At 49.3% G+C, this 18,907-nt stretch overlaps 1 protein-coding gene across 2 annotated transcripts; it reads right to left on the reverse strand.

Moving 5' to 3' along the window:
• Window positions 1–1,047: 1,047 nt before the first annotated feature.
• On the reverse strand, window positions 1,048–18,399 carry DENND2D (DENN domain containing 2D). Of its 2 annotated transcripts, none has more exons than XM_017499346.2 (12): window positions 18,123–18,399; window positions 13,111–13,286; window positions 12,111–12,223; window positions 11,473–11,542; window positions 10,705–10,782; window positions 9,518–9,658; window positions 8,181–8,329; window positions 5,783–5,960; window positions 3,029–3,070; window positions 2,530–2,614; window positions 1,984–2,223; window positions 1,048–1,554 (listed from the first exon to the last, which is right to left on the reverse strand). In XM_017499346.2, exons 1-12 carry the CDS (start codon window positions 18,178–18,180, stop codon window positions 1,478–1,480), a joined length of 1,407 nt encoding a protein of 468 aa, XP_017354835.1. In that variant the 5' UTR covers window positions 18,181–18,399; the 3' UTR covers window positions 1,048–1,477. The 2 variants fall into 2 exon arrangements, with proteins under 2 accessions (XP_017354835.1, XP_017354834.1); XM_017499345.2 differs by lacking the exon at window positions 18,123–18,399 and adding an exon at window positions 13,883–15,300.
• Between the last annotated feature and the right edge of the window lie 508 nt (window positions 18,400–18,907).

Below are 18,907 nucleotides of genomic sequence, written 5' to 3' on the forward strand. Positions count from 1 at the left end.
CAAACCTTACCTGAAGAACCTTTTAAGAAAGTACAGATTTCCAGGTCCTATCACTAGAGATGATTCAGTATATTTGGGATGAGGCATAAGAAAGTATTTTCACAAGATTCTCAGGATTCCAGTTCCTGTTCTGAAACCTTTGGAGTTACAACTATATTTAGGCACCACCATAAACTACCGAAAAAGATGTAATTCCTAGAAGCTGTGAAGAACAGCAGTGTAGCTCAGGATGGTGTGTGGACAGTGGGACATCTGCCACCTGCAGTAGGTCCCTGTGCTCCCAAAATCAAATTACATTGACTTTAACTTCAGTTTGTCTTATTCCATCCTCCAGAAACTTTTGTGTTCTTTGTACAGAATTCAGGAACTTCTGAGGGCCACACTCAAATACATTAAAAAGGTGGAATTTTTGAAAATAAGATTCATCTAAAAAAGCTTCCCAATGCTTGAGTAGAAACTATCAGTGGAGGTATCAAGGGAGGAGAGACGAGGTGACCACTAAACTCCTTCAGACTCTTAAAATTACAATTATTTTCTCAAAGGGGAAGAACATCAGTGCAGAGATCCCTTCACTTTTAGCTAAAGAACTGTGCTACTCAAAGATCAGTTGGAGGTAGGATATCTAAGACTGAAGGTAAAGGACTCGTGCAAACTGAAAGTGATGGGGAAAGAGACCTACTTATGGAAGCCAAGTAGTGTTCTTCACTGGCTGCTTTTGACTGAAATTCCTATCCTCAAATTATTCAAAACTGAAGCTGCTTCCCTTCAGTGAGCAGACTCTCCTCCCAGGATTCGGAAAGCACACCTGACTCCAAACCTAAGCCTCTGATGCCCTGTGTCCAGTGCTGCTGCTGCTGCTTTTACCAATCTTTTACCCTTCCTGTTAAAAGAAGTGGAGCTACTGCCCCCCATGATTCTGTTACTCCAAACATATCCCCAGGTTCAGGACGACCATGGCCAGGTCCTCCATTTCTAGTCCACTTGATTCTTATATGTATTGCCTTATTTACCTGGTCCTCCACCCATAGTAAAAGACGAAGACGCACATAAACATAATATTTTCCTCTTTACTCATCCTTACATGTCCACAGACTTCATGTGGAGAGGCTGAGCCTTTTAACCACAAAGTGCGTTCTCTGTTGAAGATGTTACAACGATGGGAGAGGGCAGTTGCAGCAGCTTCTAACCAAGTATATACAATACCTGTACTACTGTTTCCTACTCTGTGTCACCTCTGCAAAAAATGCAGCTCTGAGCCCAGTTCTGTGAGCATGGTGTCAGAGCCCTCCAAAGCCCCAAGAAATTTGATACCAGGGATCCAAATCTCAGACACCAGTTTTAAGCAATACCTGGATGTCAAGACTTAGATTGAGGTAATGGATTGGGGGGCTGAGAACTTTGCTGATCCTGCCACACTGGCAGGGGCTGAAGTCCAGAACTGGAGTGTAGCTTTGGTCATTCTTGTTCACCACAGCTCTTATTTCACAGTTTTTTCTCTTGGTTTCTTCTGCTTCTTCTGTTCCTCATATTCAAGTATTTTCTGTTGGAAATAGCCTGTGGGTTCAGAAACAGGTGTTAGAGGCATCTGATCTGGTCAAGCAGACTGTAATGAGCTCAGGAATAAGGATCAGAAATAACCTGTATGCTCCCCATACTCCCATCCCTGGCAGGATATCTCTGCCTTCACAAGCTTCTGGAGATCCATTAAGTTTGGTCCAAAGAGGAGCCCATAGACAGAGAGTACTTTAGCAGGAATTAGCTGTAGACTAAAACAGAGGAAAGGGCTCAGTCCTGTCGGCTAATGAGAAAAACAACTTCCACAAATTGGCAGCCCATTAGACATTTTCTTAGGTTTCAGGTTGTCATTTCAACTCCACTAATAAACGTGTACCTACAGCTATTTTGTGGGTTTCTAAAGAGAAGTATTCTTTCCTCCCCCTCCTCTTTATCCAAGAGGTAACCCTCTCTGGGTGTAGAGTGTACCTGCAGGAGGATTCTTGCTCTTCTCGGCTTCCTGGATGAAAAGTGAGAAGAGCTGTGTCTTCACAAACTTCTTCACAAATCGGCGTTTGGTCTTGGAGGTCAGAGCCTTACAGAAGGATCGCTCTTGGAAGTGGCCTTGCCCATTTGCCTCCCGCTTGATATAGGAAGCATAATGACCCACAGTCTTGACAAAGAACTGCACAAAAGGACCTGAAACATGCTCGTTGATTTGTTCTGCAGCTGCAAGAGACAATGAAGGCCATCTGAGAGAGTAGCAGAAGGATGAAATTACCAAAACTCACCTCCAAGCATGGCTTTCTTGCAGGCTGAAAGCTGGGGAAAGCTACAGGAGGTCTGGGTATGGGTTCTCTGTCATTGCTTAGGAAAGAATACAATCCCATATTCAGATTTGCCCTAGGTTCTAGGTCTCTAGGGCTGGTCTAGAACTGCTGAGTGAGTTCATTTTAGTTCTGGAAGGGAATGATTGAGAATCATGCCCTTGCACTCCCTGGGGAGACCCAAAATAAGAGGGACCCAAGGACTTACTCTTTAACTCATCGGTCCCCTGACCAAGAGAGTCTAAGATGTCATCCTGAAGCTTTGGTGGCAGGATGTCTTTTTCATCACCAACCTAGAAGGACAGAGCTCAGAGGTTAAACAGGAAGACGTGTGGAGTGAAGGGAGTTGGCAGAAAAGCATGAGGAGGTCATGAATTCTACACCCCCACTCCACCCACAGATAATCAGCCACATAGGACAGAAATAACATAAGCTGTTTCTTGGCCTTCAGTTTGACTCTAAACATTAGCAAGAGATCCTCTCCATCCCGGTGGTACTTGATTTATATCCCTTGCTTGAAAGGCACAATCACTGATTGTCTTACAGTGAGGTCATCTGTGTTTATGTCCATGGGCTCCTTGAGAGAGATGCGGTCTTTTTAGCACAGATTTTCACTCAACAAAGAACTTAATGTTTGTTGAAATAAGTGAAACTAGAGTGGTAGAGTTGGTGATGGGCCTGCAGGGGATCTGAACCCAGACACTTACCGACATTAAGAAGGTTCCTTTACACAGATTGACCAACAGGACCTGAAATAAACACAGAATGGCTTTCTCTGGTCCCCTTTCTTCATAGATCACCAGAGGATTTACCATCTCGATTTCTGCCTGTGGCTGTAACTTTCAGCCCAGGTGGCAACAAAATCAATATCTTCAATTCTCATTACCTGTCTAGCATTCTCCTTTGACACCATTCCCCTCTAGAAATCTGTTCCCTTACTGGGGAAGGGGTGTTTGTTGGAAGGGAGTAGGAGAAGCAGCTAAGGTAGACAGGGAATACAAGATGGAGAAATCACGGCCAGGCACTCCTTTAATAAATCATGAACTTCAGAACCTGCTTCTACATGGAGCATTTAGTACATTGCACACATAAGTGCTTTACACGTTTGATCTCAAGCAACAGTCCTGTGAGGTAGACACCATCTCCATTTTGAAGATAAGGAAACGGACCCAAAGAAGCCGCCCGAGGTCATACTATACTGCTAGTAGGAGAACCAATTTTTTTCCAAGCCTAGACTGATACTCTTGAGACTGCATTCCTCTCTACATTTCCCCTTCAACTCCCTGCTCTCTGGGACAGAGACCAACATCCTTCTATTTTTTTCATGCTTGCAACAACTTATGTACAATTTTCTATTAGAAAAACTCCCTCAGAGCTTTGGGCCTTCCAGCCGGAAACAGCAAAGGAAGGAAATGAGCCCAGGATCAACAGAAAGAGGGAAGGAAAGGAAGTGAGGAGACCATGTGTCTACAGTCCTCAGGTGAGATAAGCATCGGGCTGGAACTTGGGGACCTCGGTTTTAGCACTGGCTCCATCACTGTCCAGGGAGCCTTCAGTCTAGACTAGAGATTACAAATAGGCATCCCCCTGGCTGATTCCAACCAGCAGATCTGTTTCTTTGATCCTCACAGTACTTTTAAATAATTGAATTGGTTTCCAATATTTAAACTGGACTATCTCACATAAAACTTGGATTTGGGGCCTCTCCTGAAAAGTCAGGAGATCTAACTCTGGTCCACATTTCTAAAGGGCAACACTCAGATGGAACTGAGTAGCACCTGTCTGCTTTAGGCAGGGCGTGTTCTCACCAGTTTACCGTAATTACCCATCTCCTGTGTTGGTCATTTAAATGACTGCTGGGCCTTTCTTTTCCATTTGTGACCCTTGGTCTTGACAATAGAGAGAATGGTCCCTCCACTGTGCCTTCTTCCAAATATAATGAAAGAGAGAGTGGAAAGTATGCCAAAAAATAGAGCATGCTCTGTAATTATCTGTCGTCAGGGGAGAAAAGTTGAACTAGTCCAGGCCTGAAACCACTTGTATACATAGGCTCAGATGCCTTCATGAAGGGAAGGCTGTTCCTCTGAGGGATTGGGAGGAAAGAGTGTGTATAAATAATTTGTTTTTCACGATTGTTCCCAGAAATCTTTCCAGTATTTGGGGATATTGTCTGTGGAGTAATCTCTTACCAAAAGCCAGAGTCTGAGTGGCCATCAGGAGAGGAGTCACAGCTTCCAGGGAGCTGGAGCTGCAGAGTCAGGAAGTTTCATAACTTCTGGGGTTGGCACATTTAAATGTTTACTGCTAAACATGGGGCTAATACTCTATCCCAGTTAGTCACAAGGCTTAGGCTGGTTCAAAGGGCATGTGTACTCAGCAGTCCTAAGGAAGGACAACAGGGCCGGCGGAGCAAAGAAGGGAAACAGCCTACTTTACCTCTCAGCAATAGTTTCTAAAGGAGGGGATTTGGTTTTAGCTGTGCTAGGTTCCACTGTTGTCGATGTGGCCTTGGATAAGTCTCTGGAACTCAGGTATCTCTTATGTAAATGGGGAAATCCTTCATGCCTCTTTAGTAGCTGACTTTTAGACTCCTATTCTCCCTTTAGTAGGCTCTAGCGAGTCAATGTTTATAGCCAGGACACATTCCCAAGTCCCTCTTCTGGCTTCAGATATAATAACATGCTATCTTTTCAAAGTCCCTACTGACAACTCTAAAGCACATGTTTTGAGTTACTTTTCCAACACTGGGGATAGATTTATGCTTTTAGTGCCCATTTTGACAACTGAGTCCTCTGGTGTGTCTGGGGCACTGCCAAGATGTAAGAAGCTAACAAAATCAAAGAGGATTTAGACCTATATCCTCATTAACCAACCTTAGCTCTGAGCTACTCAGAAAGATGACTTGCTGCAAAAACCTGCATTTTCAAGACCCATAGTTTGCCAGGGGGCGATGTTAGCTCACTTCCAAGGAATTCAAATACATTCCAGTGGGGTGTGTGTTGTATAGACCAGCTGTGTCATCCATTTGGATGAGATGGAACACCCCAGTGACTGCTCAGTAGGGCCAGCTGGCATAGAACAGTCTGATGACCCCTGAATAAGCTATCCACTGCCCCTTAAGCCTAAAGGGAAATCCTTCAGAAGGCAGCCTGCATTTATTGAGCATCAACCATGTGTCGGGTGGTAGGTTAGGATACAGAAACTAAAGAAAGAGGTGTCACTACACTGCATGATCATGCAGACATAGGAGGGTGGGCACAGGGGCCCTACAGCCCTACACAGGTGGTTTCCCCAGAATCCTTAAGAACTGAACACTGTTATCACCATTTTAAGATGAGAAAGCTCAGGCTTAAAGAGGTCAGATAACTTGCCCCTAATCACACAGCTGTAAGCAGCAAAGCTGGGATCTGAATCCCAGTCTGCCTGGCTCCAAATCGTGCACTCTTCTTGCCATATCATACCTCTTCCATAGGGCTGTCCATGACCTCCTGCTGGAAGCGCATTTGTACTCCAACCATGAAGGGGGTGGGGCAGCAGACTGTGGCCAGAAGGCTCTCAGGGACAACAGGGATGTAGGTGTGTGCCCAGCTGAAGGGGTAGAGCAGTGCAGCGGCAGCATGGATGCACTGAGACAGGGTGCTAGGACAGAGCACAGAGGACAAGAGTCAGGGGGCCCCTGCACCTCCATGCTACACACCCCTCATCGCCCAACACCACCAGCAGCTACAGCAGTGCTGCCCTCGCCCGTGGCAGAAAGGCAAGTCTGGGGACCATGCTGGACACAGAGCTTAAACGTACATTGCTAGAAGGGAGGGACAGAAACTAGAGAGGCTGAGGCTTCACTATCAAGAGGGGGCCTTGATTTGATCCTTCTTTTCCCAGTTAGTCTTCTCAACTTACTATTGACCAAAAGTAAAAGTGACTCCAAAGAGGTGAGGGAAGAAGAGTTGCTTTCATTCAAGCAGATAATTGATTGAGCCCCTAGGATGTGGATACCTGGAAGAGTAAGACCCTGACCCTGCTTTTAAGGAATTCAGTGTAGTTAAGAGACAAACATGTAAGCACTAGGGGCCCAGCAGAGAGGCAAAGCCTTTTTATCTCCCTATGGCTATCCACCCTCATCCCCAGCCTTTGCCCTACACAGCCCCCTCTGGGCACTCAAGGCTATTAGAGATTACCACGTTGCTGCCTGAGTAGCTTGGGAAATTCCCAGGTTTCAGGAACCTCTGCCCAGCAATTCCTGCATGGAAAGTCCCACAAAGGTGTCTCCTCAAGACTTTGCAGTGAAATATCCCTCTTCACGCCTGCCCAAGTCACAGCTTGGCCCTACTCCTCATGCCACCACACACACACAACCCCACTCTATCTTCTCTTTTCTCCACTGGCTTTTGTGACTGTTCTTTACTGCAGCCAAATTGCTTCAAAGTCAAGGCCAATAAAAGCACAGATGCAGGAATCCTTGTTTCAGTTCTTGGTTTCAAGCTAGCACTTCCTGAATTAGCAAACTTGAGTCTCTGAGAGGCCAGCCAAGGCCTAGACTGACTGGAAGTCCCCTCCCTATCTGAGCTTCGGAGAGCTGAAAAACTCAGTGTGGGAAGGAAGTAGGGAGTGGTAGGATTTCCCTAAAGAAAGTAAACGTCTGAGAGGTAAATCCTGCCAACCTCCACTTCCCAAACACTGATTTGAGGAGGAAAGGCAGAATCCCAGCTCTAGTCACACAGGCACTTCTGGTTTCCATGCAGGGCTGGGAGTGAAAGAGCTATTTCCAAAGCAAAAGATGATGCCACTCCCTTCAAGGATTACCTACTACTAGTTCCTTTTTGGTCATCACCCATTTTTACAGAATCTTCAACACAGAGACCCCACTGCTTGCCCAAGTTTCCTCTCTGGAACCCATGACATTCAGCTGACCCTGTGATTTCTACTGACTCCCTAACATCCTTTTCTTCTTCCAGGAAAGATAAAAGCAGGGTTGTCAACCTAAAATCATTGGTTTTCTCCCTCCCCAAATGTGAATAGAAAGTCCACCCCTACCCCTACTGTTTTATGACTTTTTTTATTCTCCATTCTATTACATCTCCCCATGTCCTTCTCAGATTTGAAGCCCCTAAGAGGTAGAGACCCTGATACAACAGTACCCTGCTTCCATTAACACTGGGATATCCTCAACTGAACTGAAGAACAGCAGCTGGCACTAAGCAACATGTGCTCGGCAGGGTGTTAGTTACCTAATGTGCATTTCTTCATGTAATCCTCACCACAGCCTGATGAGGTCATCACAATCATTATTTCCATTTTTAAGAAGTTAACAAACTAACTTAAGGGGAACCTCATAGCTAAAAGTAGAAGAACTGGATTTAAACCTCCTAATTCTTCTGATTTCAATCCCTACGCTTTCAACCACTATATAATTCTGCATCCCCTTCAGGTGAAGGACCATGTCTTGTTTGTATCTTCCCAATGCTTGGCATCTGGCAAACAGGTGACACACAATGTTTGTTAAATGAGTATCTACCTCCTCCCCTGTTCTCCACCCTCCCTCAGCCTTGCAAGGGCAGAACCATGTCTGCATCCACCCTAACTGGTCCCATCTGGGCTGTCCCAGGAAAACTTCCTGTCCTTCTCCCAGATAAGTCAGGAATATTCCTCAGGCCCAGGCAGCAGTCCTGCATGGAGGCAGAGGCAGTGGGGGTGGTTCAAAACAGCTGTTTCTCTTGGTTTAAAGTACAAGGACCTGGACACACGGGGGTGGGCACATGGGCCCTACAGACCAGTTTTTCCTTAGAGAACCTCCAGTCTGTTCCCTTGAACCCAGGGATACTGGGCAGTTCAAGTGAGCAATTTGGGGGCTCAGCCTACCTGAGACCCTCAGCCAAGAAGATAATTTTTCTCTCCAGCACAGCAGAGGCAAAGATCTGAAGTATCTGTTCAAAACTGAGACAGTGCAATAGAGAACTAAAATCCACGTGTTCTAGGTGGGAGTCCAGGGGCCGTGTCAGTGAAATGAACTGTGGGGAAAGCAGAGAGAGAGAAGGTGTCACTACACTGCAAGATCATGCAGACCCCAGAGTGCTGGGCCTCTACCAGCCTCTGTTCCTTCTCCCCCAAGGAGTGAATATGACTCTGTCTCTCTTTCCCCTGCTAATGGGCTGCAGGACAGCTCTGATGTAATCTCGAGTATGGCCCATAAGGCCCTGCACCCTCCCTCGCTTGCCTCCCTGAGCACACGCTCCTCTCACTGCGCTTTACCACATGGGCTTCCGTTTCTTGAGCAATCCCCTCTTTCCTGCCTTCAGCCTTCACAGTGTGGGCCCTCCTCCTGCACTGCTCTGCTTCCTTCATTCTTATCCTCCTTCAGGTCACAGAAGGCCCGTCTTGGTCATGTGATACTTTCCCATCTTCTTCTCATGTAGCACCCTGGTTTCTTTTTCATCACAGTTACATAATTTTTAATTCAATATGCACTGGTATGTTTATTTAACATCTGCCTCCTCCACTGGACTTATAGTTCCAAAAGATCAGGGTCCACATTCATGTTGGTCACCATTGTATTCCCAGAAAAATAGTATAGCTTGGCACACAGCAAGCATTCAGTACTTTTTTTTTTTTTTTTTTTGAGAAAGTGAAAACTTCTAGCCTCTCCCCTTATTTTCTTGTGGGGAAGCCAAGGTTCAAAGGGGTATGCAGATTATTCAGAGTTCCAGGAGTCAGGACTGGAATTCTTAGAACAGTGTTGTACCTGCTTCCTCGGTGTGTTTGGTGCCTTAAAACAATAGCATTCCCCTGTGCATGGGTGGATACTCGGAAGTGGGGACGGATGATAAGAAACGGGCAGATGGCCGGTGTAAGGTGGAGACAGGACAAACAAAGGGGAATGGTGTGGGGGTGGGGGCAAGTGGCAGTCTAGTGCCTAGGGGGAAAGTCCTTTATAGCGCCAGAAGCCTCCACTTACATGGTTTATTTATTATAAATAAGAGTCTTGGTGGCTTGAGCAGTAACTCAATGCTTGTGGGTATCAAGTTAGGATCAGAAAATTTGCGTTTGATTTCAGCTTTGTCCATTCTAACCAGTCCCAGTCCCTGTCTGGCTCAGTTTCTCTGTACTTTAACCTGGTTAATAGTACAACAGTGGTGAGAGGTGCCACAGGTGACTACACTCTCCAGCTAGAGAAGGTCTCATCCATTTTGCTAACCCACCTCAGTGCCTGAGTCAGGGATGAAGCTCTTGAGAGTGACAGTCTTCCCAGGAGCAGGGAAAGCTGCCTCTCGGAGGCCCTGCATGAACGGGTAGATGACAGCCATGGAGATCTGATGTCTCTTCTCCACTTCATCCAGGATCTGCAGGGAAAAGAAAAGAACCATGGGAGGCACGGCTCAAAGGGACACTACTGGGCAGGTGGCCAAGACTCTGTGCCCCTAAGCATCATAACATTCTCACACTGGTTCAGCGGATCCTCATGTATCTTTTAGGGTCCTCCAAAAACTGGTCCTCTCCCTCCCTGGCAGAGACTGGGCTCATGCTAAATAATCTGTGGTTTATCTCCCACATGAGACTGCTTTTATCTAGCTTCCTTCTTTTTATTCTCTCTCTACCAATCCATAGTCTTCCCTTCTAACACCAACATAAAAGTATCTCCCTGGGAAGTCATCTCAAAGTAAACTCATCACCCTTGATGGGACCATGTCCACTCATGCTGGTTGGAGCAGCAGCCAAGAAGCCTAAGCCTCTTAGTACCACTCTGTCCTCCAACTCCCGCTGTAGATTCCCAGGGTCAGAGGCTGCCTCCATCCCTAGGAACACTGCACAAAGGAATGCACTGCCCCAGCAAAACTGACGGAGTTCCCTCCCCACCTCCTCCAAAGGTCCTGCTGGAAGCAGAGCATAATGAAGTCCGTTCTGGCCACCAATGGATCGCATGGGCCCCATGGATTCTGCTTAAATCCTGAGCGCTCGTATTTGTCTAGCGCTCTGCCTTTTATAAAGAGTCTTCTCATATATCACCTCATTTAAGCCTCACATCAACCAGCAAGATAGAAAGGTGAAAGATTATTATATCCATTTGACAGATGAGGAAATTGAACCTCAGGGTAGAAGGCGTTTGAGTTTCTTCCCCTTGTCCTACTTCAACTACTTTCTTACTTGGCTAGAGTGGGAACAGTGGCTATCTCTGCAAGGAATCCAGTCCCCTAGATTCAATTTCCACATTTCTCTTAAGTGCACGCCCCTTTGCCTCAGTTTCCCTAAGTGTGCTTTAATGCTGACTCTGGCTATGGGAGAAGAGCTCCACTACGGGCTTAGGTTGCGCAGGCAGGACTGGCAGTCAGACAGAGCCCGGAAGATGGACAGGACTAACAGGCCCTGAGGAATCCTGTTCCACCCCTACCTTGGAGAACAAGCCGAAGCAGCCAATGCAGCTGATGATGCAGTACACTTGGGGTAGGCGAGGGCCAGGTCCGGCAGGCTGGGAAGAGACAGAGAGGCTCCTTCAGTGCTGCAGCCTCCCCAAGGGCTTCTCCCAACCGGGTCTGAAGGAGTACAAGGCTGAGGGCTGGGGAGGGGGAATTTATAGTGAATGGTGGGTGCAGCAGGGATGTCAGAGTAGCCACCAAAGTCAAAAGAAGAAATCCTTGAGGGTACTGGGTGGGTTGGTGGGCAAATGCTGCTGCCTTCAGTGCCAGCATAATTTGGGGTCAGCAAAGAGAGGGAGCAAGTGTGCCTTAGAGATGAAGAAAGGGCTAAGGAGGAAGGCACTGTAAAGGTGACTTGGGGAATCCTCCTGAGACCTAAGATTTGAAACTAATTGTCCAAATCCCAGCCTCTGCTCTGGGAGGCTCCAGGGGCCAAGGTAAGCAGGCCTGGATAGAGCAGGGAGACAGAGGAGTCAGTTGGAACCTCTCACAAAGAAGAGCGTTATTGAAAGCCAGGAGGAACACAGACCAGAGCCTAACCAGCAGGGGGAGAAGGGGCATCAGGTCCTCGTGCTTGTGGAGCTGCAGAGGGAGCACTAGCATGGCAGCAGGTCCTGGGCTGTGCTCTCTCTACAACCAGTGCTGCCAACAAGACTGGACTTCTGCAGCTCTGGCTTGAGCAAGCCCAGCTGTGGAGCTGAGCAGGCTTCAGAAAGGAAGGGGCAGTTCTAGGCTGCACAGACCAATAGGCGCCTGCAGTATCCAATCTTTCTGCTCCCATCCACATTGGTCAGAACGAAGGAGAAGGTCTCCCTAAGAAAGAGCAGACAAGCCTTGATTTGCATTGCTCACCGGATTCTGAAACAGGAAAGTGGTCAGCATTAGAGGAGCTGATTAATCATAGGAGAGGAGTCAAGTTAATCAAGCTCTAGACACATCATCTCATCTAATTCTCAAAACAACTCTTGAGGTAGCTTCAGTTATTATTCCCACTTTAAAGATGAAGGAACTGAGGCTCTGAGAGGCTATTTCTAATTCAAGGTCACTCAACTCATAAATGGTGATTGTCAAAGCTCCAGCAGCTGAATTCCAGGGCTTATGCTGGAAGGGCCTTTGCTATTGCCTTCTTAGAGGCCAACTGCCTTCTGCTAAGCCCAGCTTGAACCAGCAGCAGAGTCAAAAGCAGCAACTATTCTTTCTAGGACAGGTGGGAGATTCTGGCTCTCTGGGCAGAAGGGACTGATCAAACTGATAGCTAATATCCACTCCCAGACTGAAAAATCAACAAATGACAGCAGTGAGGGAGACTACAGGAGCCACAGAACTCACACTTGTTCCTCCTCCCCAAATCCAATACCCTTGCCCAGGGCAGAGCAATTACCTGGGATACTCAGTGAGTGATGCCCACTCATTACCATCTGGGAAGCAGAACAAGGGGATAGCTTTGAGCAGCCGCTCCTCCTCCTCCTGCTGACCCCGAAGCAGGTTCTCCCGCTGTTAGGAAAAGGAAAAGACAAGTGGATATGAAGCTGGGGGCAGAGGTAAGGAGGAGAGGGCTTGAGAGGTGGTGGGCTTCCTTTGAGGCTCTAAAGCAGTCTGGGGATAAGCTTCTCCACTAGCATAGGGATGAAGGGTGCATTTGCCCATCACTCTGCAGTTTGCATTCTGGGTCTGGTTGGAACAACTCCAAAGCTGAAACAGCTCCTCCTGGGTCAACATGACATAAGCTTGAGTTTGACCTCAGTATCTTGAGGATCTACATAAGAAGGGGACAGGGCCATGTTGAATATAGAAATGCCCTGAAATGGCCCCTAGGAGGACCGCATCAGAGAGGTACCACATCAGAAAAGAGAAGTGGCCAGCTCAGTGGCACACGTGCTAATGAGAAGGGTTAATGAGGATTCCCACCCCTTTACCTGGTGTAGGATCAGACAAGAAGGAGTCTGATGCTTGGGCTCAGGCTGAAGGCTGTGCCTGACCACCAGTTACATGCCTGCCCCACTCTCTCCTTCCCACACATCTCAGAAAGGGGACTCCTTCTAGAAGGTCTGGCAGAAGGCAAGCTTATCTACAGAGAAGGGTGACTGAAAATGGGATTTGGAAGACCTATGAGGTCCCCTAAAAGCCAAACTATCTAGCCTATTTTCCCTGCTAGGACGCTTAGGTCAGTCCCTCACAAAGAAGTTAGACCTAGATTCTGCAGGTGATAACAGAACTGGGGCTGTGCTAAGAAGGAAATGGAGAGCAGCGAACTTGGAGCTCAGGGAGGCTCTAGGCGCAAGCCCCGGTAGGGTGAAGAGAAGGAGGTAGAATGCCCATGCCTACCACCTTCTAAACATCCCAGTCCTCTGGCTACCCCTGCCCCCTCCCTCAGTCCTTACCTTAGGAAATTGGTAGGTGATAATAGGCTCGTAATCATCCTCTGAACGCTTTTTTTTAAGAGAAACCACAAGAAGGTATTCAAAGAAGTGCTGCCCCCCAGCAAAGTTGGGCAGAGAGTGCTCCTGTGGCCTTTCTGCTTCCTTTAAAGCTTCCCTTGAATTGTCCTGGGGCGGTCCTGAAACCGAGACACCAGAGCCCATTTAGTATAATATCATTGATCCATTCCTGGAGTGGAGTCTGTGAGAATCTGAGTGACCTCCACACCTCAAGGCCTCTTTGCCAATGCTGAGATACCTGGACACTGTCCAGCACAACCAGACACTCAGGATCAGGGCCAAATGGGCAGTTTCCACAGCTGCTCTGGGAGACTTGAAACCATGGGAAGCCAAGAGGAGGAAGGAAACCACCGATGCAGAAGCCACAGAAATATGCTGGATAGGCCACAAGAAGGCCAAGGCCCCGGGGTACCACAGAGACTGCCTAGCCTGTTGGACGCCCCTGGCAGTCCTGGCACAATATGCCCTGAGAGTTTAGTTCATACTAGGTGAATAAGAACAGGCCCAAGGGGCATGTGACTGTGACCACACTAGCCCCACAGAGGGCATGACCAGTCTTAAAAACCAGCAGAGGAAACCTCCTGGTCCAGTCACATGGGGAACCATGTGGAGGCCAAGAGATAAAGGAAGAGGAGGAAGGAGGATTTCAAAGAAGAAACAGTCCCGCCTAAGAGGGTCACCTCAAAAACAAGGAAGTGGGCAGTCCGGTCCTGACCTGCTCTGGGTCGAAGCAGTCGATGTCGGAGGAGCCTGAATGCCCGGCCTACCACTTGTCCTTCCATTGCTGGACCTTCAGGGCAGAGCAGACTCCCCTCTCCCCTAACACAGAAAGACTGGTGACAGAAAGTCTGAGAAAGGGGCTGCTGCTTCGGACTCCAGCCACAACTCTGTGAAGCTAAGCCATGTGCTGTTTTCCAGAGAGGGGAGAGCAGTTTCCATCCTGTGCACCCAGTGGTTGAGCAAGAAGGATGTGACAGAACCCAGGAAGGCAGCAGAAGCCAGCACCAAGAGAGTCAGCATCCTGGCACTGCAGCGCAGATCTCAGCTCCTCCCAAGGGCCCCAGGGTGTGGTGAGAAAAAAGGTCATGAGCAAACACCTCTGGCTGAAAGTAGCCAGAACGGCCTGACTAGTTCTGGGCTAAGGGTTTTGAATCTGGGCTGCAAATTGTACACAGAGCTTATTCACAACCTCAGAACAGTGGATAGTGCTTGATAGCATCAGACTATGGGCACTGGAAACTCGCTGGTCTCAGGATAGAGATCCTATATCCCCATCACTTGGATTGCTGACCTTTCACTTCTCAACTTGGTCAATGGAAGTCAAAAACCCCAGCAAGGCCACCTGCTGAATCCTAGAACTTCCAGGACTTCCCGACCGAGAGCACATGGCCAAACACTCTCTGCAGCCACGATGCCACTGTCCTCCCCTGATTAAGATAAATAGACTTGGCCTAATAATTAACCAAATATATTAACTCTTCCAACAAAAGAAGGAGTTCTGGAAATCAATACCCAAAAGCCTCCTTTTCTGATAGTGCAGGAGAGAGTAAAGTCCATCTCTAAGCTGAGAGTTCTTGATATTTTGGAAATGGCTACACTGGTAAATTTCACCCCCTGCAATACATCTTGTGGGCTAAGGCAGAGAGTTCTGTCGCTGGCATTTGTTCCAGGGCTCCAGCAGAGTCCCTCTTCCCAAATAGGAAGCACTGACTCAGAAGACTGTCCCCAGCCTAAGGTAGGAGGCTGATTGCACCAGCAGCTTGAGAGCGATTCTGTGGAAGGCATCCGGGTGATCTCCACCCAACCCCTATTTCTGCTCACCCTTCCTCCCAGTCAGGCCAGGTCAGCTGTTCTGCCCAAGCTACAAGCTAAGCTGCTAGCCCACTGCTGTGTCTGGAGACTAGGGAAGAGAGAAAGAATAGCAAAAAAAAACACCTTGGATTCTCATAGAAACCCCTGAATTAGTAAATGCACGACTTTTGCCAGGAAGCTGCCTTAAAGGGAAAGCAGGAGGCAAAAGGACCCTCTGGGGCCACTTCTTTTAGAATATGCAGCCAGGCCGGGTGTCAGGCACGGTGGCTCATGCCTATAATCCTAGCACTTTGGGAGGCTGAGGCAGGTGGATAACCTGAGGTCAGGAGTTTGAGACCAGCCTGGCTAAAATGACAAAACCCAGTCTCTACTGAAAATACGAAAATTAGCTAGGCGTGGTAGCAGGCGCCTGTAATCCCAGCTACTTGGGAGGCTGAGGCAGGATAATCACTTGAACCTGGGGGATGGAGGCTGCAGTGAGCCAAGGTCATGCCACTTCACTCCAGCTGAAAAAAAAAAAAAAAAGAAGAAGAAGAAAAAGAAGAAGCCCTCTGGAAGAGAATGGGGTGCTGGGATAGGGTAAACAGATGCTTTGCTCCTAAGTGTTCTAGACCTGGCTTCTGTGGCACTAGTAAAAGCCAGGACTCATGGCCAATCTCATTTACAGTAAATAAGGGTGTTCAAATGCTTTAATGGGTGAGAAGAGTGAACCAGAACACTTGGAGCTGGCACCACGCCTTACCTGCAAGCTGCACAGACTTGTTGCACAATCCTTACCACCCTTCTGAGAAACAAGCATCTTCCTGATACAGATGGGGAAACCGAGGCATAAAGTAGTTCAAAAGCTATTAAAATTGGCAGGATTTGTGGGGGTGGGAATTAGGAAAGCTCCCAATCCATGCTCCTCCTCTCTGGCTGCATCTCTTAGGCTATCCCACAGAGATTTTCAAAGGACAGTGAGAAACAGAACCTTATCACCGATCATTCCAGATTCTGAGGAAACTGTGCCTTTCCCTAAATCCTCTGGGCTGCATTTTCAGTTCATTTTCTTCTGCTTTATTACAAGAGCCAAGAGAATAGCAAAATTAAGAAATCATTGTCAAAAGAAAGTAATTAGACTTTGGGGATAAGGCTTAAGAAATGCAGCAAAACACTGTTTTCTCCTCTTTCAAAAGGGGTTATCAACAGGAGAGAAAAGCATAAGAGAAAACTAACACACATCAAACTCCTATGTTTCGCATAAGGCATCTCATTTAATCTCCAGTGCCCTAGAAACGAAGTATTATCCTGAGTTTTAGTTGAGGAGGGAGCCACCCTTTCTAAGGAAATCAGGAATCTGGTCACACTTGTTCCTCCACCCAGAAAGCCTCTCCCACAGGCACCTGACTGAAGTCCCAGATCTGACTAGAATATAGGCGAGGGGACCTCCAGAATATTTGCTGGAACCTTGATCTGGAAAGCTGGTCCAACCCTTCCAGCTCAGCTGCTCTCAACCCAGGACCACTATCACAGCACTCCAGGTCACCAGGGTAATTACACACACACACACACACACACACACACACACACCCTCCCTCCCTGCTAATATACAACTGCCCTAGGGCCAGAAAGAGGAAGGGGAGAATCCCCAGGCAGATGGAGGATGGTATGGAAGATGAAGAGGTCACACGTTCCTGGCCCGACAAGTGTTAGGCTTCAGTTCTTACAGTTCCTCGGTATCGGGAAGCGCCTCCAGGCACAATCATCGACCTCATGTTGGGGTAGGGGTGGGTGGGAACAACGGGAACGTCTCCTCTGGGCTGCAAGGGGCAGACCACTTCCATTCACACAGATGTCCCAGGGTCTGGGAAGACCAGGACAGACCAGGCCAGTGCTCTCCAGAGAAGAGACAATGTCAGCCTCATCCTGCCTTCTGCTCCCGCCACTGCATGGTCCCAGCCCTCTGCCCCAACCTGTGGTCTCTGACCTCTCCCAGATGGAATGGCCAGATATTGGAGATCTGTGTCTAGAGAGGACACTGCAAATGGGGAAGGGGCAGGGTGTGTCAGGAGGAATTTGCACAGGACTAAGAGCAGATTACTCAGAATCAGAGGTCATTGCAGTTCAAAGAAGGGAGGACTGACCTCACTCCCTGGGGTCCCCCCCAAGTCCCTCTAGGGCTTGGGCTAAGAGAGGGGCTCATGTGGCCTCCTGGCGTGCCAATGTTGGAAGGGGCGGCGGTCTGGGAATGCCCCCTGCTCACTTTCTAATCCACTCTTTGCTCCTCAGACGGCGGGACCTCTGAGCAAAGTATCTAAGGGTCGTGGCTGCTTAGCCATTGGACTGGCTGGTGGCAAACCACACAAATATTTGCTGAATAAATGAATGAATTTCTAACTGCCCTCCTTCCAAACCCCAGGGCTCTGCTAAGAAAGAAAAGAAGCTGCTTCTTTAGTTGACTTCTAATTTAATCCCCACAATCCTGGACGGGGGAATCGCATCCATTTCACTGTTGCGGGGCCGAGGGAAAAGGAAGGGGGTGCCCTGTCTGAGCTACACGCTGGAAAGCAGCAGCTGTGCAGGTTCCACCGCAGCTCCGCTGGAGGCCACACTCGGAGGAGCACCAGACCTCGGGGCTGGGGGTGGTAAAGTCACTGGGGAGACCGGGGTTGGTGGCCGGTGGCTATCTGAGGAGCAGGCGCAGGGGCGCTGACTCGGAGGAACTGGGCAAAGGCCACTGAGGGGTACCAGGGCAGCGAGGTGGGGCGGGGCGGCGGGCACGCCGGGAGCTGAGGCGGTGCCTCTGGGAGGGCACCACTACCGGGGCGCGTTCAGGCACACTGCGGTTGCACCACAAGCTTCCTGGATGGAAGGACACGTGGCCCCGGGGCCCCACAACGGTTTCCTGTGTCCCGCCGCCTTCCCCTCGCCCCTGCAGGCCTGGCCCGGCCGCCGTTTCCAGCCCCCGCCCCCACCTGGCTCTCTCCCTTCTTCCCGCGCTCTCTCCCACTCACCTGCCCCCGCGCAGCTTCCTGAGTCCCCCTCCAACCGCTCCCGGATCTCGACGCCCGGTGCCGCCCTCCCCTGGGCCCCCGCCGCCAGCCCTAGCCCCGGCTCCCCGGCGCTCCCGCCGTCCCCGCGCGCTCTCCCCGGCCGGCACTAACCCCCAGAGCCGCGCTTCAGTCTCAGGCTGGCTCGAAGGCGGCGGCCGAGCCCATCCATGGCCCCTGGAGTGCCCGGCGCCCGCTCCCAGCTCCGCGCTGGCCCCACCCCCCTATCCTTGACCTCCGCGGGTCCGACACTTTCACTTTCACGCGGGGGGAGGCCGAGGGAACAGGTTCGGGCGGCGCGGCGCACCTTCCGGGCTCCGGCCCAACCTCCGGGCGCACCTGGGCGGGCCCGCTCTGCCCTCGCCCTGGGCAGGGCGGCGTGGGGTGGCAGAGGGCGCTCGACGCGCGTCCGGGACGGGGCGGCGCCATCTCGTTCCCACCCTCCGTGGGGCTCCCGGGGAGGCTTGACTTACCTAACCCCCTGCAGCCCGCAAACGCGCGTGTCCTGGCTGAAGTCACCGTCTTCCAGGTGGCTCCAAACTAATCCCAAAAGGACGGAGTTTTCAGTCCTCACACCTTTCCAACCCCTCCACACCTTCTCCTGCAACTGCTTTAGCCTCTCGACCATATCCAGGTCTCGTCCTTTTTATCCTCTCACTCGCGAGGTTCCTGAGGAGGAACTGGAGATGTGGATTAGGGGCCTGACCCTGCCTTCCATTCAAACTTGTCCTTGGGCAGACCAGCAAAATGGGGGTAACCCTGCCATTCCACAGAAATGTGAAAGTTCGGGAATAGAAAATTTTTTCTAAGTTGTTACATAATACAAATTTAAGGGACTATTATTGTCGTAATTGTTGCAGCTGTTCCCTCTCCCATTCTAACCCCAATGTTTCAATGCA

The sequence above is a fragment of the Cebus imitator genome, unplaced genomic scaffold, assembly GCF_001604975.1.
Source record: "Cebus imitator isolate Cc_AM_T3 unplaced genomic scaffold, Cebus_imitator-1.0 Scaffold256, whole genome shotgun sequence".
NCBI classification, from domain to species: Eukaryota; Metazoa; Chordata; class Mammalia; order Primates; family Cebidae; genus Cebus; species Cebus imitator.